Source organism: Phyllobates terribilis, unplaced genomic scaffold, assembly GCF_046119375.1.
Source record: "Phyllobates terribilis strain yellow unplaced genomic scaffold, ASM4611937v1 Scaffold_3__8_contigs__length_932513732, whole genome shotgun sequence".
Lineage (NCBI taxonomy): Eukaryota > Metazoa > Chordata > Amphibia > Anura > Dendrobatidae > Phyllobates > Phyllobates terribilis.
The window spans coordinates 431,855,324-431,878,697 of NW_027362763.1; the positions used below are offsets into that span (position 1 = coordinate 431,855,324).

A 23,374-nucleotide genomic window follows, 5' to 3' on the forward strand; every position below is an offset into this window, starting at 1 on the left:
TTGGGGGGCCGCATTCTTTGCAGGACAAAGTGACATTTTTAGTGATACCATTTTTTTTCTATACACCTTTTGAACATTTTTGCTGTTTTATTTTTTATAGCTTGGGTCTTTATGGATGTGGCGATAATAAAACATGCACTTTTTTTGTTTTACTTTAGTTTAGCTATAAAGCATCATTTTTAGTGGCAAAATATTTTTTCATGCTTTATTTTGAAGTTTTTCTGCCAAAATCTTTTAGTAATGTGCCCCACCCTGGTCTGCATCTTGTAATGTCCCCCATCTTTGTCACCATCTTGTTGTAATATTCCATCCTGGTCCCCATCTTGTTGTAATGTCTCCCATCCTGGGCCCCATATTGTTATAATGTCACATACCGGTCCCCATATTGTAGATATGTCCTCATCTTGTAGTAATGCCCCATCCTGGTCCCCCTCTTGTAGTAATGTCCCCAGCCTGGTCCCCATGTTTTAGCACTGTCCCCAGCCTGGTCCCCATGTTTTAGGACTGTCCCAAGCCTGGTCCCCATGTTTTAGGACTGTCCCCAGCCTGATCCCCCATATTTTAGGACTGTCCCCAGCCTGATCCCCCATGTTTTAGGACTGTCCCCAACCTGGTCCCCATGTTTTAGGACTGTCCCCAGCCTTGTCCCCATCTTGAAGGACTGTCCCTTGTGCCGTTCTACACATACAAGAGAAAAAAAAAAAGATTCTTCTCACCTGTCCTCCTTTCCCTCGGCGTCCTTTCTGCACCTGTGGTCCGCAGGCACCATAGACCCCGATCGCGGCCCGGTCCAGGAGCTGCCGGCAGCTGCGCTTCAGTTCAGTGTATTGCCGCGCAGAGACCGGCTCTCTGCACAGCAATACCAGTGGCAGCCGCCGGCCTATCAGAGGCCAGCAGCTAACATCTGCGTGTGTCAGTGACGTCATACTCCGCTGTGCTGGGACGCAGATGTCAGCTGCTGGCCTCTGATAGGCCGGCGGCTGCCACTGGTATTGCTGTGCAGAGAGCCGGTATCTGCGCGGCAATACACTGAACTGAAGCGCAGCTGCCGGTAGCTCCTGGACCGGGCCGCAATCGAGGTCTATGGTGCCTGCGGGAAGGATGAAGCAGCCTGAAGGGCCGCATGCGGCCCGCGTGTTTGAGACCCCTGCTATATGTGGTAATCCCGGAGGGTAGAAGTAGTCACCAGCCGCGTCCACTCACTCCGACGCTTGTTTCTTCGCCATCTTCTTCTGGAAGGTCTCTGGTACGTAGCCTGATATTACGGTATAATCCCAGTCACCCTTTAGGGGTTTACCTAGTAATTGGCTTGTCACAATTGTTTATCCATGGTCACCACTGTATCCCCTGGCGGACATTCTGCTTTTTCAACCATATTTTAATTGTTTGAATAAAATAATCCTTTTATCATGGAACACTTTGCTTCTTGGACTTTGATTTAAGTCTGGGCTTGTTGTTTTGTATATTTAGTCACAGTAAGTTGTAGGGGCTTTTGGTACTGTAAATTCTTAAACTGAATTCTTTTTTTTTTTGTTTCAATTACATTTTTTTTGGGGAGACCCCCATAAAATACAGAAGACTTGACAACTACCACGTATGTTGCTCTTAAAAATAAGCCTTTCTGCAAATTCTCAATAAGTTGAAATAAATTTTAATTCTCCAAAATTAATGTCTAGTCATAAATCTTAGGGAATTTTTTTTTTTTACTCTGCCATTATTCATTTATCCATCACAGCATTATGTACTCCATTATAATTGGTTGACATGATGCTAGTGTGAACAGAGCGTCTAGTAGGTCAATGTGCTGCAATTTTCAGAACCATTAAAAAAAATTAGACTAGAACAAGGATACTTTGACTTTGGAACCTCTGTTTTTGTCTTATTTTTACTTGTGCATCCTTTGACTAAGAATATCAAACATATTTCTTAAAGGGGCTGTTCACTTTCATTTTTTTAGTCCACAGATATCCTGTGTTTTAAAAAAATAAATAAAAAAACAGCCTTACTTTCCTTCTTACTTTTTTAACAGAGCATGCTTGTGAGCAAAAAAATAAAATTGGGCAGTCCCTTTAATTTCCGCACAATCTGTATGAACAACCAGTAATTTAATTAGGCAGTATTATTATTATTTTTTTTATACTATTTAATTTGTGTGCTGGTTAAACTTCGCAGAAAAGAGAAATAATTGTTAAGAATTGGCTTTTATTTCCTAGTGTGACTGTGAAATATTATGGAAAAGCTTCTCATGCTGCTGCTTACCCATGGGAAGGAATTAATGCTTTAGATGCTGCTATTCTTGCATACAACAATATCTCTGTCTTAAGACAGCAAATGAAACCCTCGTGGAGAGTTCATGGTGAGAAATGTAACGGATAACTTTCTATTGCTGTTTCTAATCCTGCAGAGATTGGAGCTTTGCTTCATTATTCTATACATGAAACTGCTATACTGTGGTTGTGCTATTGCAATACACTTATCCCTGCTCCTTAGATCGCACTACTTCTTTGAGGAGTCGTGTCTGTAGAAACCCCTACTCTATATTTGGCCATAGGATTCTATAATTTCCAACCAAAATATCCTTCGGCCGACAAGGTGTCCATTTGTGTCCAGCTTGTCTGAAGATAGAAATGTAATCTCTAGAAAATAGGGCTATGAGTAGTAGCCAGACACCTATATTATTACTTATCTCTACAGAAAACAGTGGAATTGGGACATTACATTATTAATACATTCAACACAAAACAATTGTTACTGATTGTGCAACTTCACACTTAGAGAATCCCCTGATGACGCATTTCATCAATTTTAATGGTTCAAGGGGTACACCAGGGAGATAGAAAATGATTTCAATCCACATTTTGTATAAGACTATAAAGGTTCATATCCCTTCCACTTACATGCCACTTCTTGGTATGTTACTTCTCACTATGACCTCGCATCACAGCACTGTTTAGTGTGCCCTCTCTCTTCTGGGACACTACATCAGGTATGGCATGTCTTGTTCTGTGCTGCCTGCCTGCACCTTCATAGCTTGTCTGTGACCTGTCAGTGAGCATGGAGCTAGAGTCAGAGAAACAAGGAGAGAGCCATGGCAGTATAATCCAGCAGGAAGAGTGAGGTGAAGGGGAAGACATCAAACCCACACAATGTGTGTGATAAGCCTTGGTCAGGGAGCAGGTTTGTGTAAGGAGAAAAGCACAAGCAATGCCCCCTGATCTGTGAGTGCAAAGAGATGGCTTAGTCAGGGGAATAGCTTACAATAAGGGGCAAGCCAAACCCCTTGATCTCTGATGTAGCATCGCAGCAGGGAGAGGGAGCATTCAGGAGCAGCAGCAATGCTGTGACGTGAGGACACAGTGAGTTGTAGTAAAATGACATGAAATGGCATATAAGAGGGAAATGAGACTTTATAGTTTTAGATAGAATGTGGATTGAAATACATTTTTATATCCCCAGAGTACCCCATTAATATTATAAACATCTTAGAAAAAAATGTGTGGCCCATGGTGTTTGCTTCACATGTACAGTAGCTCCATTTCTGAAGATGCATTGCTTAGATAGTCATTGATATATCGTTTTATACTATTCATATACTTTAAAGTGGATCTGTCACCAGATTTTACAATACAAATTGCATAGATTATTAAATAGATCTCTTAGACCTCATGAGACTGGTGTATTTACTTTGAAAATCCATGTCAGACTGGCTGTATAATTCTGATATTACATTGCGCATTTTATAAGTCCAGTGCTAGATGGATTCATAAGATGTCCATTTTATTATCACTGAGCTAAACTTTAAAAAAGGATTATACAACTATTCTGATAGCATGTTTCAAAGTAAGTACACCAGCCTCATCAGGTCTAAGAAATATATTTAATAATTAGTATGCTGTTTCTGATGACACATCCACTTTAAGGGGGCTGCATGTGATATTCAAAAATTTGGCGTTACCTGTCTACAGTATGTCTGACCAGATATCTTTAGAGCAAATGCAGTAGATCTGTATACTAATGGGCTGCTGGAAAGCACTATAATGTACGTTCTAAAGCAAATTAAAGGGCTTGTCCCATAAACAGAATTTAATTATTGTTGAAGGTTTACATGATAAAGTTTGATTGCTGAGTGTCCAGCTTGTGAAACCTCCACTGACCCGAAGAATGAGAGGCCTAAAATACCCTGTGTAAATGAAGTGTTAGTAGACACTGTTCTATTACCGGGTTGTTTCCATAATTAAAAGCTACCACCTATCAAATGAATAGGTTATAAATTGTGAATCTGTCGGGTCCAACTGCTGAGTCCTCTAACATTTCTATGAATGGGGCTCGGAAATCCCTCGTCAGAATGGCTTTGCAACCAGCGCTCAGCTTTTTCAGTAGTCCTCTAAAGAAAGATGAAAGCGGTGGCACTTGCATCGCCATTTGGACTGAACATTTTGGAGTTCAGAGCCTCATTCTTGGGATCAATGAGGGACTCCCATCAATTGGCAAGTTATCTCCTATCCATCGGATAGGTGATAACTTTTAATGATAGGAATAAGTCTTCAGTTGTCTATTACTGGTGGAGTTCTCAGGAGCGGCCCCCCCCTAGTGATCATACATGTATCATCTATCCTGTGTATAGGTCGTTTAATGTTGTTAATTGGACAACCCCTTTAACAGTTAAAATTATATAAAAATCTTTAAATTTGGGCTCACAAGACTGAAATAACTAATCGTGAAATATTCTTAGTGTAACAACCGTGTTCTGGTCACTTGGCGCTGGCCCTAATGTCCATCAATGTGCCAACAAACTTTGGCTACAGAGAAGATATAACTAAGGACGTCATGTGCCTCCAATGGCCACATGACGCGGCAGGGGGACCAGGGATAAGGATATGGCAATATTTGTTATTTCGAGCCCAAATTGAAAGATTCTTAAAATTGAAGGAAATTCCTGTAACAAGCAGCTATGTACATACACTTTAGTGCTCTGCATATTGACAATGAGCTTCAGCTATGGATGTTTTTTTGTCTTTCAGGAGTAATAAAAAATGGTGGTGTGAAACCTAACATCATTCCATCATACACTGAATTAGAATTTTCTTTGCGAGCACCATCACGAAAAGACCTGGCAGAACTCCAGGAAAAGGCTAGTGCTTGCTTCAATGCTGCAGCATCAGCAACTGGTTGTAAGGTAAGGCACTGTGCATGATGACTTGTCAATGTGTGTAATAAGGATGTCCTTTTAGAAAAAAAATTCTTACCATATATTTGCATGCATTGAGAGAGAACCTCAGTTAATTGCTTTGCTTCAAGGTCACATGTGTAAAGTCAAATGGGAAAAATCAAGTCATGATTGTGTAGTGGATAAAGCGGGAGTGGGCTTCAAGCAGGAGTAGTATATGGGCTCCTCGATTTACAATTGATAATCTTATGGTACAAATGGTTTGTAAAACCCATGCGTAATCTAATAGGACGTAGTTTTATTTTTTCTAAGGTAACAGTGTCCCCATTATCTGTAGGGAACCTATGCCACTGCAAATGTCAAACACATATTGTATATCTGACCATAGCTAGATCACTTTAAAGGAAGCTATCATCAGAAAATGACCTATTAATGAAATCAGGTTTTTGGGTTAAATGTATTTTTAAAAAAATCTTTTCCAATGTTTGAGGCTTTTTTAGACTCAGATTTCCTTTTGTTCAGGAACTATCACATGTGCATTAGCCACAATGGTCAGATCTTTTGTATTGAAGCATCTAATGAGCGTGTGCAAAGGTTATTGTGTTATCAGCTGTGTATAGAGGGGTTACTTGTTGTTGTTCCGCCTCTACTGATAAGAAAACTCCAGTAAACTCTTCGAGAAAGGACAGGAAATAAAAGTCTAAAATAGCCCCAGTGGCCAGTGTGACAATTGCAAGATTGTTCATTTTGTTTTTTTTTTTAATAAAGATTGTGGTATTGATAAAAACAAATGCCATTTAAAAAAAAAAAATACATGTAACATAAAATCCCAATTTAAACAATAGGTAATTTTCTGATGATGACTTCCCTTTTAAATGAAATGTAGGGGTCACCTATTTGCACTTTTTTTTACCATACATCTTCTTAGAAGAGGTCTATCAGTTTCTGCCCCCAGTGAGGTCCTAAAGGTTAGATCTTGTCCTAATCCAGTACCTAAGGTCCTGCAATGCCTGTGACTCGCCCCCTGGGCCGTGGGGTACCCGGAACCGGGCTTCAGTGCGATGATGGGGGTAGTAGTGGCAACCCGATCCCGTGGCTCAGGGTGGTCAGACCAAATGCTGTGGCAGTCTATTTGTAGAGTTATGAATGTCCGACTACGCCACCCGTGGATTGTGGTCAGGGATGACCGCCGCTGCAAGGCAGACCTCTGAGGCTCATGTTGGTGTGCAGCACAGGGATAGGATAACTCCCCACGGGAAGAGTGTAGCCTCAGGGCAGCGTATGTGAATGCTGGGGGTGATAGTGCAGGCCGCAATAATAAGAGTTCAGAGTCTGCTTCAAACAGTCCAGGGTCTTTATTGTAGGTATTACTAATGACCCAACAGGAGTACCGGGTAGGAATGGGCCTGGGTGTCTGAGAGCATTCGGGCGAGCCCCACTGGTCAGGGTAAGTGTGAAGGCCTACCGTTCTCTCTCTGCCCTTGCTGACTATCCCCCTTTTCGTGGTGTAATAGCCCACGTCCCTGAGCTGGCCGTGTACTTCGCCTGTATGGCTTGCGACTCGGGCCTTAGGTACCTTTTGCTTCTCCATGCTGTACTGGTCCCTCTGTGTGGCGGAGCCTCCAGGCTTCTTAGGCCAAGGGACCTGAAATCCCTCGCGGGTTGGTTCTCTGCTGCTGGGCTTGCAACCCTGACAGCCTCGGACCCCAATGTCTGGTAGTGTAGTTCTCTCAGCCAGGACCGGCTCTCGTCGCCTCTGTCCCTGGCTCGCAGCTTCTCCTCTGCCTCCCGGACTCCTCGGCTACAGCTGAACTGTCCCTCCTTCTCTGGGACTAGTCTCAGTCCTGAGCTAGGTCGTCCAGTTCTCCCTAACCCTGCCCCCAGTTCCAGCTTTTATAGGGGCAGCCAGCTCCCCCTACTGGCCTGGGACAGGAAGTGCTGTATGCTAATTGTCCCTGACCAGGGAACCTCCCTCCTGCTCTCAGACACAGCCTTTAATATTTGTGGCATCCAGGCCTGGGGTGACACATTCCCCCCTAGTAAAATTTAGTACTCTGGGACTAAATAGGAAATACAAATACAGGGTATAAACAATAACATATTTACAAGTGCATTTTGTCCTTAAGGCCACGGCGCTTCCGTGACCGGGTGTCCATATCACCCAATAAGGCGAAGTTTTCCACAGTGTGGGGACCTGTATAAAGCCCAGGTTCCTGGCCTTGGGCGTGGCAGCAAGGTAAAAGCTAACTACTTTGGACCACAAGGGAGCCACGCCGGACAGGTTTTTCTTCCGTGGTCATCTTCGAAAGAGGGCACCAGGTGCAACTATCTACATGGTAGTTCCGGTCATTCACTGTCCATAACCTGTCAGTTCATGGTATCTAGGAACACTGGAAAAACATTATTAATAAAACATAAAACATTGAATATTTACAGGTAAATGTAGACTTTGTACTTATATCTTCCAGCGAGCTGGTACTTGACCCCTAGTGCTCCATGTTGACCTCCGTAACCCACTGTCTGGTGGTGGTCTACCCTGGCTTTCCCCACTATCATTTAGGGTACAGCTACTAGCTTGGTTCACAGGCAGGGCAGGCAGCTGTCTGCGGGTCCTTTGGCTTACCGCAGGCATGGCAGGCTCACTGTCAGCAGAGGGTTGACTCTCCTGGGCTGCTGGCATGGGTTCTTCTGCCTCCGGGGCTGCTTGTTCCTCTTGTTCTTCCTGCTCTCCTGTAGGCTCCTGCTGGGTAGGTTGAAGGAAGTGTAGGACGGGTACCACTATCGCGTCATTTATCCGAGTCCAGGTCCGGGGGAACCCTCCGAGAACTGTGCTGATCATTTTTTCCTTGTCCTCTGTGGGTTCAAGGTCATCTTGATCTTCACTTGGACTCTGCAGTTGCTCGGGGCACCGTTTTAGGTGGTCTCTGGAGACGGTTCTAGTGGTTTCTCCTCCATCCTTGGTAATTATACATACCTTCGGGTTGTTGTGGTCGGACTGCAGTACTGTGTACGGGCCTCTCTCCCACTGGTCGTCCAGCTTGTGAAGCCTTCTCTTCCGCTTCAGGACCTGCTCACCAAGTTCCAGGGGACCAGCAGGGGCGTGTTGGTTGAAGAGCCTCTCTTGCTTTTCTCTCGCTTGAGCCAGACTCCTCTCCACACTCTCCTGTACCTTCTTGTACTGTAGCCGCCGTTCCGTATCCCAGTCCGCGTCTGGGGAGGTGTCCTCGGGTGTCAGGACTCCCATCTCCAGGTCTATCGGCAGCTTACCTGGTCTTGCCCGCATCAGGTAAGCTGGGGTGCAATTTGTAGCATTCACCGGGATATGGTTGTACAAGTCTATCAGGTCTGGCAGCTTCTCCGGCCACAGGCTGCGTTCTTCCAGGGGCAACGTCTTGAGGAGATCAATGACGATATTCATTTTCTCACACAGCCCGTTGGTTTGCGGGTGGTAAGGTGTTGTACGAATCTTCCTACAGCCGTAGAGGTTGCAGAACTCCTGGAAGACTTCCGCCTCAAACGCTGGACCTTGATCTGTCAAGACCTGTTCCGGATACTCGTGTGGACGGCAGAAGTGTTGCTGGAAGGCTCTGGCCGCTGTTTGGGCTGTCAGGTCTTTAACAGGAACCACCACCAGGAACCAGGAGTAATGGTCCACAATTGTGAGGGCATAGATGTAGCCGGACCGGCTTGGAGCCAATTTGACATGGTCCAGAGCTACCAGCTCAAGAGGCTGCCTGGTAACGATGGGCCTCAAGGGTGTCTTCTGGCTGGTACAGTCCTTCCTTCTGAGGTGGCATGGGCCGCAGTCCCTGCTCCACTTCTCTATGGCCCCTCTCATACCGACCCAGTAGAACCGCTCTCTCAGTAGGAACTCCAGTTTCTTCCACCCGAAGTGTCCCGCTCTGTCATGGTAGGCCTCCTGGACCATTGCTGCATCTAGCCTTGGGACCACTACCTGCCAGGTCAGCTCGTGCGTCCGGTGGTTGACAAGCCTTCTGCACAGCTTACCCTCGTAGAGGAATAGCCTGCTCTTCTCCTTCCATAACTGCTTGGCGTCCTCTGGAGCGTCCGGGCCAGGGCTAGCGTCTGCCTGGGTTAGCATGTCTTTCACCAGGCTTATTGCAGGGTTACTATCTTGCGTTTCAGCCCAGCCGTGGGGGGGAAAGGGGTTGAACATGCCGGTGGTTGGGTCTTTGTCCCTTACCCGGTGAGAATACTGAGTGGCCCCATACCGGTGGAACGCAGGGAGCTCTACTTCCTCCAGCTCTTCCGAGTCTTCTTCTCCTTCGGGTAGGTGAGGCATTCTTGATAGGGCGTCTGCGTTGGCGTTGGTTCTGCCTGCCCGGTATTTGATTGTGAAGTCATAATTGGATAGCCGGGCCATCCACCGCTGTTCTAGGTCACCTAGTCTTGCATTGTCCAGGTGTGTCAGCGGGTTGTTGTCCGTGTACACAGTGAACTTTGCGGAGGCCAGGTAATGCTTAAACCGTTCTGTGATTTCCCACACCACTGCCAAGAATTCTAGCTTGAAGGAGCTGTAATTCTCCGTGTTTCTTTCAGTGGGCCTCAGCTTCCGGCTGGCGTACGCGATCACCCTTTCTCTGCCCTGTTTGTTCTGTGACAGTACGGCTCCCAGCCCCACATTACTGGCATCTGTGTGGAGGATAAAGGCCTGGCCATAATCGGGGTAGGCCAGGATCTCATCCCCCGTGAGGGCCATCTTCAACTGTCGGAAGGACTCCTCTTCCGGCTTGTCCCACTTGAAGGGTGGCTTTTGGCCTCTGGTCTTAGATTGCCCTATCAGGAGGTCCTGCATAGGGGCTGCCATCTTAGTGAACCCGGGGATGAACCTTCGGTAGTAGCCTACCAACCCGAGGAATTGCCTCACTTCTTTGATGTTAGAGGGGCTTGGCCAGCTCCTTGATTACTGTAACCTTGTCGGCGCGGGGGCTGCTCCCTCTGCACTCACCACGTGTCCTAGATACTGGACCTTCGGTTTTAACAGGTGACACTTTGAGGGCTTCACTTTCCAGGGCTTCGAACACCTCGGCCAGGTGCTTTAGATGGTCCTCGTAAGTCTTCGAATAGACAATCACGTCGTCCAGGTAAAGTAGGACCGTCTCGAAGTTTCGAGACAGCATTCCATCAGCCTTTGGAAGGTCACTGGTGCGTTGCAGAGCCCGAAGGGCATACAGTTGAATTCACTTAGTCTCATCGGGGTGGTGAAGGCGGTCTTCTCCTTGTCAGCCTCTGCCACAGGAACCTGCCAGTACCCGCTAGTAAGGTCCAAAGTAGAGAAGAAATTAGCTGATTTTAGGGCTGCTAAAGACTCCTCTATCTGAGGTGACGGGTACGCGTCTTTATGGGTGATACGATTGACCTTTCTATAGTCCACGCACATTCTCATGGTACCGTCTTTCTTTTTTACCAAAACTAAGGGAGCTGCCCAGGGGCTACAGCTATCTCTAATGACCCCAGCTTCTTTCATTTCTCTCAGCATGCCCTTTGCGTTCTGATAATGTGCAGGAGGTACAGGTCTGTGTCTCTCTTTTATTGGTGGGTGGCTCCCCGTGGGAATGTGGTGTTTTACTCCCTTTACTCGGCCGAAGTCTAGCGGGTGCTTACTAAAAATTCTCTCGTACTCCTGAACCACCCGGTAGACTCCTTGTTTTTGGTGCAGGGGAGTGGAGCCAGCACCCACATGGAGTTTCTGGCACCAGTCCTCCTTGTGTTTCTGGGAGCCATTATCCTCCACCGGGGAAGATGGAGGCAAGGGTTCCACGACCCTGAGAGCATTGTGTTCGACGGCAAACAATTTGGCTAGTGTAGCGTACCGGGGCAAGTGTACTTCCCTTTCCCCAATGTTTAAGATCCGGACGGGCACCCTTCCATGGCGGACATCAACCACCCCCCGGGCTGTCAAAATGGTGGGCCTGCTGTCTGAGTACACGGGTTCTACCATGGCTTGGTAGTCTCTCCCTCTTAACCCGATTGCAGTCCGACACCAGATCATCATTTCACTTTTGGGAGGCATGGCAATGGGGAATGGGTCTCTCATCCTCACGCTACCGATCTCACCACCAGACAGTTCTACCTGTTGCCGTCTCATCAGGGCTCTTATCTCTTTCTGGAGGACCCTCTGTTGGCTGGAGCTCGCATTCATCGCCACCTACTGCAAAATCACAATTACTTCTGAAAGACCGTTTTCAATCACATTAGTACCCAAGGTTATTTTAGGGTGACTTTCACGACGGTCAATGTCCACAATGATCACTCCCTGTGCCGGCAGTTCAACCTTACCAATCTTGATGGTCATCTCTCTGAACCCCACCTGCGGCACGGGTTGGCCATTGCTGGCGATGATGCTTAAGTCATCGTCTGGATAGCGGGTTATGTCAGCGTCACTCCAGTACCGCTTTAAAAGTACGTAGGGGATGGTAGTCACTTGAGACCCGGTGTCCAGCAGTGCACTCATGGGGATACCGTCCAGCACCACGGGTAAAACCGGGCGTCACCCCACGTACTTATCGCGCCAATTAGACGGGCCTGGTGACCTTATGCCTGGGGGTTGGCCCTCTGCCCCAGGTCGGGCCCATTTAAAGTACAGTACCTGGCTATGTGTCCTGGCTGGCTGCAACGGCGGCAAATCGGCTGTCCATCCTCAGTGTAACAGTCGGCGGGCCTCCCTCTGAACGATGGGATCCTCCTCTGCCGACGCCACGGGACATCCTCCGGGCTGGAAGCCAGCTTGATTGGTCTTGACGGTTCCATCTGCAACGACTGTAAGGTCCTGGTCAATGCTGCCACACTCTGTTAGTTCTTGGACCTGATGGTGCAGGTTTGCAGGCTGGGATGGATTTAGGGCCTGTGCATCAGCCCCCACCAGGTCTGCGGGGTAGGGCGCCGCCCCCTGGTGGTAAGTGATGGCAGGGCGCCGGGAAGCTACAGCGCCACCTGGTGCGGGTTCTCAGAGCACCTGGATGGCCCTATCTTTGAACCGTGCAAAAGTCAAATCGGGGTTCTGTAGGGCCATCAGGCGCAGCTGGGTTCTGTGGGCGCTGGACAGCAGACCTCCTTCTATGAACTGGTCAGTCAGCAGTTTATCGGTGTCCTGCACGCTGCCAGGGTCAGCTTGTTTGATTGCTCCCAGAGCTTCTTGCAGGTTTAAGGCATAGTCTCTGATACTATCTTGGGCTCGCTGCATACAGCCATAGAACCGCATTTTGATTTCTGCTGAGGTACGGGTGTCAAAGGTGTCACGCAGACGGGTCAGAACCCCCTTTACAGTCCTTTTCTCCTCAGCTGTCCAAGACTTTACCTCCCGCTGGGCCGCAGCAGTTAACTGCCCTATCAGTATGCTTACTTTCTGTTCTTCTGTCAGGGGATAAACTTTGAATAAGCTATACAGTCTTTCTTTAAAGTCGCCCAAGGTATGCGACTCGCCAGCATACTGTGGCAGCCAGGCGGCTCCGGGGATATAGGGCATGGAAAACGGCATTACAGCTGCATCGGCTACGCTGGTGGTAGAGGGTCCCTCCGTGTCCGACATCTTCCTCCCCCCTAGTTAACCGTCGCCTCCTCTTCTGTAGGCCGCGGCTCCGCTCGCGATGCTCTGGGTGAGGACCTTGCGTCGCGGGGTGATGATGTCAGCGTCACTCTCTCTCCTTCCAGGATCTTGCGCAGCGTCTCAGCGTAGGGCGAAGCTTCAGGTCTCGCACTTTTTTGACATCCTCGCCCTTCTTCTTCCCGCGTGGTGTCCCGAAGATGGCGTCCGATGGCGGGAAACGGCTCCGAATGGCGGGAAACTTCCTTTTAAGGTACGTATACAGTCTTTTTCAGGCACGCAATACCCGTTTGTGGCGGGTTGGTCACAATCCTGCCGACTACGCCAAAGCTGACTCGCCCCCTGGGCCGGGGGGTACCCGGAACTGGGCTTCAGTGCGATGATGGGGGTAGTAGTGGCAACCCGATCCCGTGGCTCAGGGTGGTCAGACCAAATGCTGTGGCAGTCTATTTGTAGAGTCATGAATGTCCGACTACGCCACCCATGGATTGCGGTCAGGGATGACCGCCGCTGCAAGGCAGACCGCTGAGGCTGGTGTTGGTGTGCAGCACAGGGATAGGATAACTCCCCACTGGAAGAGTGTAGCCTCAGGGCAGCGTATGTGAATGCTGGGGGTGATAGTGCAGGCCGCAATAATAAGAGTTCAGAGTCTGCTTCAAACAGTCCAGGGTCTTTATTGTAGGTATTACTAATGACCCAACAGGAGTACCGGGTAGGAATGGGCCTGGGTGTCTGAGAGCATTCGGGCGAGCCCCACTGGTCAGGGTGAGTGTGAAGGCCTACCGTTCTTTCTATGCTCTTTCTGACTATCCCCCTTTTCGTGGGGTAATAGCCCGCGTCCCTGAGCTGGCCGTGTACTTCTCGCCTGTATGGCTTGCGACTCGGGCCTTAGGTACCTTTTGCTTCTCCATGCTGTACTGGTCCCTCTGTGTGGCGGAGCCTCCAGGCTTCTTAGGCCAAGGGACCTGAAATCCCTCGCGGGTTGGTTCTCTGCTGCTGGGCTTGCAACCCTGACAGCCTCGGACCCCAATGTCTGGTAGTGTAGTTCTCTCAGCCAGGACCGGCTCTCGTCGCCTCTGTCCCTGGCTCGCAGCTTCTCCTCTGCCTCCCGGACTCCTCGGCTACAGCTGAACTGTCCCTCCTTCTCTGGGACTAGTCTCAGTCCTGAGCTAGGTCGTCCAGTTCTCCCTAACCCTGCCCCCAGTTCCAGCTTTTATAGGGGCAGCCTGCTCCCCCTACTGGCCTGGGACAGGAAGTGCTGTATGCTAATTGTCCCTGACCAGGGAACCTCCCTCCTGCTCTCAGACACAGCCTTTAATATTTGTGGCATCCAGGCCTGGGGTGACACACCTGCTCATAAGGAAAGAGACATAGCGAATCAGAAAAACTATACTACATATCTAATTGGAGGTATTTACTAAAATTATTATTATTACACATTCTACATATTAGGATAGGATCTTGGATATGGGAATACCCCTTTAAATGCAATACCTTATACTACCCCACCGTACCGGCTCACATTCTTATGCTACGTGTGCTCTGCAGCCAATCAGCTGTCACTAATGGGTGGCAGCTCTTATACCTCCTCTGGACTTCTGAGTTTCGTCTGAAGGAAGTGAGAGCGTATCTGCAGGTCTTATGTGACAAAACAATATCGCGCATGCCTTGGAGTCCCAGTGCCGTCAATGTTAGAATGGTGCGGCTATGGGAGGTGGATATATTTGTTTTTATCTTACAATGGGAATATAGTATTTTAGAAGGGATTGTCCTAGTAGTGGACAACCCCTTTAACATTTTGGCTTAACCCATTCCCTAGTAGTGGACAACCCCATGCTGTTATCCTGCTGCACCAAATTTTTAGTTGGCATTTTATCAGGTATCTTTCTCTGCCCCATTGTGAAACATACCGAATCACTGCAGGAAACCTGTTTCCACTGCCCCAGAGTCCATTGGTGCTAAGCTTTAGCCAATGCCATTGTGCCTAATGATCTTCTGTTTGCGTGCAGTTGTTTGACCAATTAAACCCATCCATGATGTTATAAATGCTCAGTTCTTGTGCACTGTAGTGAGTGATTAAGGCTGAGTTCACACGATGCGTATTTCATGCGTTTCCGCGGCGTTTTTGCAGTTGCGTAAACGCCGCGGAAACGCATGAAAAACGCATGGTAGAAGGGAAGCAATGTTCCCCAATGGAAATCCGCATGTGCTGTGCCCATGATGCGGATTTTTCTGCAGCGTGAACGCTGCGGTCAAAAATCCGCAGCATGTCAATTAATTTTGCGGAAACGCAGCGATTTCGCCGCATTGACTTGCATTAGAACGCACCAATTCCGCAAGACAGCATCTGTACTTGCGCTATTGGCGCGTTCTAATATGCGGATGGTACCCGAGTGTGGAGGAGAGGAGAGTCTCATCCACACCCAGGTACCATTAAAAAAGCTGTAAAAAAAGAATAAAATAAAAAATAAATGTATTCTTACCTTCTGTCGGCCCGCGCAGCGCTCCCGCTTGGTTCCCGGCACTTGCAGTGAGTTGTAGGACCTGCGGTGACGTCAGAGTCATGTGACGGGTCACGTGACGCTGACGTCGGCAGGTCTTTCAATTCAAAGTTGCCGGCAGCCGGGAACTTTGTAAAGCAGGACAGCGCGGGCCATCGGAGGTAAGTATATACACTCTCTCGGGTCACACTATATAAATCCATGCTGTTTGCATGGATTTATACAGTGTGACCTAGTTGTCAAGCACTTTCCAGGTGATGCTAAAATCGCCTGGAAAGCGCTTGTCAATCTGCATGCGGAAACGCATGTGAATCTGCATGTGGATCCGCATGTATTCTGCAGGAAAAACGCATGCACAATCTGCATGCGTTTTTTCTGCCAGGGAGATGCAGAAATGATGCAGAAATTTTCTGCTTCATTTCTGCATCGTGTGCACATACCCTAAAGGAGGAAAGGTTTAGCATTTGGTGAGTTTGTGTGGTCTTCCTCTTTTTATTCTTTAGATGCTTCCAGTTGACCTGGCATTTACAGTTGACCAAGGCAGGTCTAGCAGATTAGAAATTTCACAAACTAACTTGTGTCAATGGTGGCATCCTTAACAGTACCATGTTTAAAGTCAATGGCCCAGATTCATAGTCAATATCCCTACTTGCCGGAGTCAGGCGATCCTGATTCATTAAGAGGCGCATGCGTGTCTGAAGAGTGCCGTGCTCTTCCGTGCGTCTTGCCATAAACCTTAATTCAGTCAGTTCTGGCGTAAAGTACACAGCAGCTTTTCATGAATTAGTCGAGCTGTGGCGTCACCCCCCTGTTCCACTAAACTGCAGTGAAAACGCCAAAGGTCTCAAAAGACTTGACTTGCGCAAACATTTTGTGAATTTTCAAAGTGTTTTGCGCCAGAAATCATGCGAAAACACATTGACGAATCAGGGCAATTGAGCTACTAAGACCCATACTACTGCCAATGTGTGCCTACAGAGATACCAGGGCTGTGTGCTTGATTTATGGAATGGATGTGGCTGCAGCACCTGAACTAATAGGGGTGTCCACATACTTTTGCCATTATAATATATCTAAGGATCAAGGAGTGCATGGTTGGTCTTGCAGTCTGACATGGTATCCACATTGTGTAGGGACTTTACAGGCAGGAAAGTTATCCTCTTAATTGTCTATGAATCATTCTATGTCTATCAAAATAACCTAGTGTGGGCCTAAAGCCAGAGTTTTTAGTCTATTTAATGAAAGTTCCACCCTGCAGCATTAAGTGGGCTTTATACATCAGTTGTATATTGGCCGAACCCGCCAATTTTGACTTCACATGCCAGCTATTTGATGTGTATGGTGGGACCTTCCAAATCGCCCCTTATAGCAGATGTTGGGGATGATAAGGATCAGACTGTTGGTCTCTAACTGAACTGCCTGATCCTTTTATTCTCAGAGGCATCTGGTAATGGCTTACTCATGCCTTCCTGCTGAAAACATATGCACACTCAAACAAGCTGAGCATGCATGTGCATGGGGGTTGCAGGAGAGCTATCTGTCACAAGTCTTAGACCGACGTGTGGCCGGCCTAACACAGTACAGCATTGCTACTATTGCTTTTTTCTTCTTGTTGCTTATGATGATCTATCCTTTTTAGGTGGAGTTATCTTCTCCTAGCCATGATTACAATAATGTGCTTCCAAATAAAGCTCTTGCAAAAGCATATATAGAGAATGGCAAACAACTGGGAATGCAGTTCACTAGCGATGACCTGGTGTTAAACGCTTTGTCAGGTAAGATCTGAGTGTTAATAAACTTTCAATGAACATTTTTATTTTATTTATTAAATTTTTAAAAAATCTTTTTATTAAAGATTTTTACTTTAGAAGGTATCTGTCACTAGGTTTTTTCTACCCCATCTGAGAGTTGCATGATGTAGGGGCAGAGACCCTGATTCCATTGGTGTCACTTGCTTTAACCCCTTCATGACCTTTGACATACCCATTCATCATAGATGGGAAGTAGTTCCCAACCTTTGATGTATGGTTACGGCATGGCGATCGTGAGGGGCACCGTCCCGGGCATTTTACCCCCCTATATGCCATGATCTATATCAATCGTAGCATTCAGAAGGCTGGGAGAGGGAGGTGGCACCCTCAGATGTCTGATCGGTGACCCCGTAATGTCATCGCTATCACCCTATTGTTGCCAGGGCAACCAGAGGTCATCATGATGACATCCAGGTTACCCAGCCACTCCAAGCCTGTTAGAGCATGCTTAGGGCATGGTCTAAGAGGCTTCTGTCATTGCAGCACTGACAGGTATAATGCATTGTAGATCTGGTGCATTGCAATGCATACCAGTGAGCAGAGTGATAAAAGTTAAAGTCCCATAGAGGGACCAAGTAAAAGAAAACAGTTAAAAAAAAATTGTAAAAATATTTTAAAAAAAATCACAAAATGATGAACAATAAAAAGAAAATAAATATTATACTAATAAATACACATAATTGCTGGATTTTATTTATTCTGCTTCTCAAAAATCAAAATAGAAAGCAATAAAATAATGTTATGTACCAATAAAAACGACAACTCGTCCTGCAAAAATCAATATAGAAAATTAGAGCTTTCAAAATATGGCAATGCACAAACTTGTTTTCTTAGTGTGTGACAGCAGCCAAACATAAAAACCGATATAAATATGGTATCGCTGTAAGAAGAATAAAGTCAGCTAATCATTTATACCGCACAAGGAATAGCGGAAAAAGTAAATAAAACCAATTCTTCACCTGCTGTTGATTTGTTCATACTGCCTCCCAAAGATCGAAGTATGGCTCAGCTTACGTTAATCCTGCGCTCTACGCTGAGCGCTTACACCGGGGTTTCCATGTACATCTCTGAAGTACGTGATTCAGATGGAAACCCCCGGCGGAAGATTCCCTGTAATGAGGCAGATGGAGACACTGTGGATGCCGTCTGACCTATGATTCAGTGACGTCCGTCTTTATAAGCATGCATAAAAGCGCGGTCAGCTACAGTTTTGTGCACCTCTGAAAAGAAGGACACCACTGAACCAGGGCTGTGGAGTCTGTAAGCCAAACCTCCGACTCCAACTCCTCAATTTCCATGACACCGACTCCACAAATCCGACTCCCTCATACATGGCTCATGTTTAAGTGATAAATTTACTGTAGCACAGATTCATCTCAGCTAAAAGTCTAGACCCTTAGATCAGGAATAGGACAGACATTTATAGGACATTTCATAACTTTCCCAAATTCTTATGAAAAAAATATTCTCCACAAACTGCATTGGACTACGCTACCCAATTTATCATATATTTTAGGAGTTGGAGTCGGTCTATTTTATACCGACTCCACCAAAATGGGCTCTGACTCCATGACTCAGACTCCACAGCCCTGCGGTGAACAGAGGCCAGATGGAATCCAGAGTAACCCTGCTGCCTCATTCTGGCACCTCAAGGGCTCACCCAGTGGGTCATGGCACCTGCACACTATAACAACCAATTCTGCATTACAATATTGCGCTTCCTCCCTTCTGAGCTTTCCACTGTGCATGAAAGTAGTTCCCGATTACATGTAGGTTATTGGCAAACTCAAGAGCAATTGCAAAACGAACTGTGAGTTCCATTTTTTCCTATTAGCCCTTATAAAAATTAACTTGGTGCTTAAACAACATTTTAGTGGTAAAAGTGTAATTATTCTTCTTCACCGCCCAATTTTATAAAATTTTGTGAGGCACATGTTGTCAATATGCTCACTGCACCCCTATATAAATTAAGTGAGCAGTGTAGTTTGTAAAATGGGGTCACTTATGGGGGTTCTGCTGTTTTGGCACCTCAGGGGCTCTGCCAATGTGACATGGCACCCTCAAACCAGTCCAAAAAAATCTGAACTCCAATATAGCGCTTCTTTACTTATGAGCTTTGCTCTGCGCCTCTAAAGCAACATTTTAGTGGAAAAAAATGTTTCATTCTCCATTGACTCAGCCCAATGTTACACAATTCTATGAATCGCCTGAGGGTTAAAAATTCTCACTGTATCCCTATATGAATTCCTAGAGAGGTGTTGTTTCCAAAATGGTGTCACGTTTCCACTGTATGGCACATCAGGGGCTTTGCAAACGTGACGTGGCATCCGCTATCAATTCAAGCCAATTTTGCGTTCCAAAAGTCAGATGGCGATCCTTCCCTTCCAAGCGGTGCTGTGCACCTAAACAGTAGTTTTTCAGCATATATGGGGTATTGATGTACTCAGGAGAAATTGCACAACAAATTGAACAGTCCATTTTCTCCTGTTGCCCTTGTGAAAATTAAAAATTTGGGGCAAAACCAACATTATTGTGGGAAAGATATATTTTTTTCATCTTCACGGCTCTACGTTATAAAATTCTGGGAAGCACGTGAAGGTTCAAAGTGATCACCACACCTCTAAATAAGTTCATTGAGGCATGTAGTTTCCAAAATGGGGTAAATTGTGGGGGGTTCCACTATTTAGGGACATCAAGGGCTCTGCAAATACGACATGGCTTCCACTATCGATTCCAGCCTATTTTGTGCTGCAAAAGTCAAATAGTGCTCCTCCTCTTCAGAGCCCAGCCATGCGCCCAAACAGTAGTTTTCCACCACATATGGGGTATCAGCTTACTCAGGAGAAATTGCACAGCAAATTGTATGGTCCATTTTCTCCTGTTACCCTTGTGAAAATTAAAAATTTGGGGCTAAATCAACAGGGAAAGAATAAAATTTTATTTTTTTCTGTTGAAGCGTTATTACCTCAAAGTGACACTGGTTACAACTGTAAAATTTGGCCTGGTCAGGAAGGTGAAAACTGGCTGGGTGGTATAGGGGTTAATGGTGCTGCAGCTCTGATTTAAAAATTGATTTATCTTCTGCAGAGCTACTAGTTTTCTGAAAACTGAGCTCTGTATAACCCTGCCCACACAATTGATTGGTGTATTGATTGGTACACTGTGCATAGGCAAAAAGCTGCTTATAAGTGGTGGGGATATGGTTGGATTACCTGGCAGAAGGTCAAGTAGTCATCTAATGATGATTTTCTGTTGATAAAACAAAGATTTTATGAAAAGTACACTAAGCAGCTCAGTAAGTGACACATTGCTGGAATTAGGGTCTGTCTCTATAGTATGCTGCTCTCAGATAGCAACAACTTGGTGACAGATTCCCTTTAAAAAGAGATGGCAGCAGGTAATGTTAGAGCAATCAAATAAGGCAGCACACAGTATTATAAATTTACCAATATATAGTATATACTTTTCTTTTTTTATGTCTTTTTTTCTAGGTTCAACAGATTTTGGGAATGTGACCTTTGAAGTTCCTGGAATTCATCCCTACTTCTTCATTGGTTCTGATGCTCTTAATCACACTGAAGAATATACTAAAGCGGCAGGTAAACATTTAAAGCTTTCCGTAAGGAAAGAAGCCTGCACAGTATGTAACAGCATAACGTATTTTTGATGTGGAGGATCCGCCAAATAAGCCCAAATAAAAATAATGGTCGCAATTCATCAAGACTAGATTTTTGCACGCCAGTCTTAATAGAGGGTGAGCTGGAATAAGTTATGTCAAATTAATTAAAGGGCATTAATGAATTTGGAGCTTCTTTTAGCTGTTGTGTGCCACTGCAAAAATGTCAAAGACCACTTTTGTAGGGTAAATTACGATTACAGGTAATTTTCCAAACGCACTTGGCCACGCATCCTCCCTTCGAAGCTTGGCCAACTACTCAAAAAGTTAGCGGAGCTGGCCAGGACTGGCGTCAAAATTAAAAAAATTTGACAACATGCTTGGTGAATTGGTCCCTATATGTCTGTTTTCATGAGGTTATTCCACCAGTTTTAAGTTTCCAGATGCAGGTTGAAGAGGGAAAAAAAGTAAAATTATGAATAATTAAAAGCAAAAGTCTCTTTACATAAGCTTGAGTACCATTGTCGGTCTGAAGCCCTGGGTGAATCCAAGTTACTTTGTATTTATTCATTTTTTGAGAAATATTAATTTTCTCTTTCTGCTTTTTAACTCCTCTACTATTATAGTGTAATGTTTGGCGTATCCCACAGCAACATGGCAGGTATCCTGGTGCGACATCAATTAAGTGTATTTTTCACTTCATAACAGTGATGCAGTACTTGTTGTGTTCTGCAGATTCCCTTGAATGTGAACAATTGACATGTTACCTCCTTTTGTCAACTTCAGTCATAAATGGCAATCCATTTTTCTCTGACTATATGCACGCCTCCTCCAGTCACCAACAACTAGATCAGTTTCATGCATAAGATGAAGCCTACCTAGGTGAAACTCTAGTTAGGTGGAAGTTTTTATTGATGTGATATGCACATATTTAAATATTTATTTATTTTACTCACTTATATAGTGCCATTAATTCCACAGCGCTTTACAGACATTATCATCACTGTCCCCATTGGGGCTCACAATCTAATTCCCTATCAGTATATCTTTGGAGTGTAGGAGAAAAGCCACGCAAACCTGGGGAGAACATACAAACCCATTGCATTGTTGTCCTTGGTGGGACTTGAGCTCAGGACCCAGCGCTACACGGCTGCAGTGCTAACCACTGAGCCACCGTACTGCCCATATATAATTTTATAGGCATAATAAATCTGTTTCAGTATAGCCTGGACTGTATAACATCTTGCTACACTATTGGTTTGGGTTCTTCCCTTGTACAGAGACCGCAATCTCCGTGTCAGCAGGTAGAAGAGTGCATGTGGTCAGAGGCTGAGCAATATGAATTGCCACTTGTAACTGGAGTTGACAATAGGAGCAAACATTTTATCGGTGCACACTTGAGGGAGCTTGTCTAGCGCAAGTACTGTATTACTGTCTAGTGCAAGAAGTACTACTGGTGTATAAAGCTTGATTAGCTGTGGAGACAGAAGCTATTGTCTGTGAGAATGTCTACAGACAACTACCTCTGTCAATCATGCAACTGTGGGTGGTGCATGGAGGGGAGAACTGAAGAGGAGCTGTGGACCACAAGTGCACTTGCAAGTTCCAGTGCACTTGCAGTATAATTTACACATGGATATAAGTATGGATTTCTCTGCAAGGAAGCGAGATGATGTAGGTATGTGAAAGACTTTCTCATGTGGTTTTCCCGAGGAAGGAATCTGATTTGACTCTGAAACGCGTTGACAAATAAATCACCCTCTGGCTTTCAATTGTTGAACACTGACCTGTACATCACCACATTTAGTTGCTCTCCTAAAATGCTGCAGACAAGTTCATTTTAAAAAAACATTTACTAAAGTAAAATACACACGTTGCCTGCAGAATTTTTGATCATTAGACTGGTATCCTCCACATTGTCTTTTAATCGTTATGTATTTATTCTTTGTCATTGTATTTGTGATTTTAACAGGCTCAGAAGAAGCTCAGTTTTACACACTTCGGACTGCAAAATCATTGGCAATGACTGCGTTAGATGTGATTTTCAACCCGGATTTGCTGGAAAGTGTTCGCCATGACTGGAAGATGATGAAAGAATTGGAGGAAGAGATTAATTCAGGAGTCAGTAATAAAACCAGAGAAACAAGTAGCGGAGCAGGATGTGCTTCATGCTGAACAGTGAGATCTCTGATGGGGGCTGTCCCACCCTGATTCATAGTAACATCTCTGATTCCTGATGACATTGTGAACAAAGCACAGAATAATGATTGTGCTATTACTGGGGAATCTATCATTAGGATTCAGTTATTACTCTAGGTAATGCTTGATAGTAGACTATTATGGACGGAGCGCTCTCTACCTTTTCTACTGCATTGTATATGTGATTTTGATTGTATGTGCTACAACTTGCAGTTTTCTATGTATGAATGTAACTGGCTCATTGTAGATCATTATCAGCACATTTGTTAAATAAATGTATGCCACTTTTACACACGATCTGATACTCGGTGTCATTTATGTCCCAACAGAATAACTGCATCTTGATCCTGAAGATATCAGAATTGTGGGTGTAAAAGTATCTCACTAATATACTCATTAAAACGGAAAAAATTTTGGCAGGACTTTGCTTATCAATTCCAACCAACAACTTTGTTTCAGCCTCTTCACGGCCTTTGATGTATATTTAGGTACTCTTTAACCCTTTCACGATCTTTG

General features: G+C 45.6%; 1 protein-coding gene across 1 annotated transcript in view; it reads left to right on the plus strand.

Annotated features, from left to right (window-relative positions):
- Positions 1-23,155, plus strand: part of PM20D2 (peptidase M20 domain containing 2) — a 42,376-nt gene extending 19,221 nt beyond the window's left edge. The window contains exons 3-7 of the mRNA XM_073675697.1: positions 2,214-2,356; positions 5,022-5,176; positions 16,872-17,007; positions 20,535-20,642; positions 22,632-23,155. Of these exons, the coding sequence (XP_073531798.1) occupies positions 2,214-2,356; positions 5,022-5,176; positions 16,872-17,007; positions 20,535-20,642; positions 22,632-22,834 (745 nt within the window). The 3' untranslated portion in view covers positions 22,835-23,155. The remainder of the gene's footprint in view (positions 1-2,213; positions 2,357-5,021; positions 5,177-16,871; positions 17,008-20,534; positions 20,643-22,631) is intronic.
- The last annotated feature ends 219 nt before the right edge of the window (positions 23,156-23,374 follow it).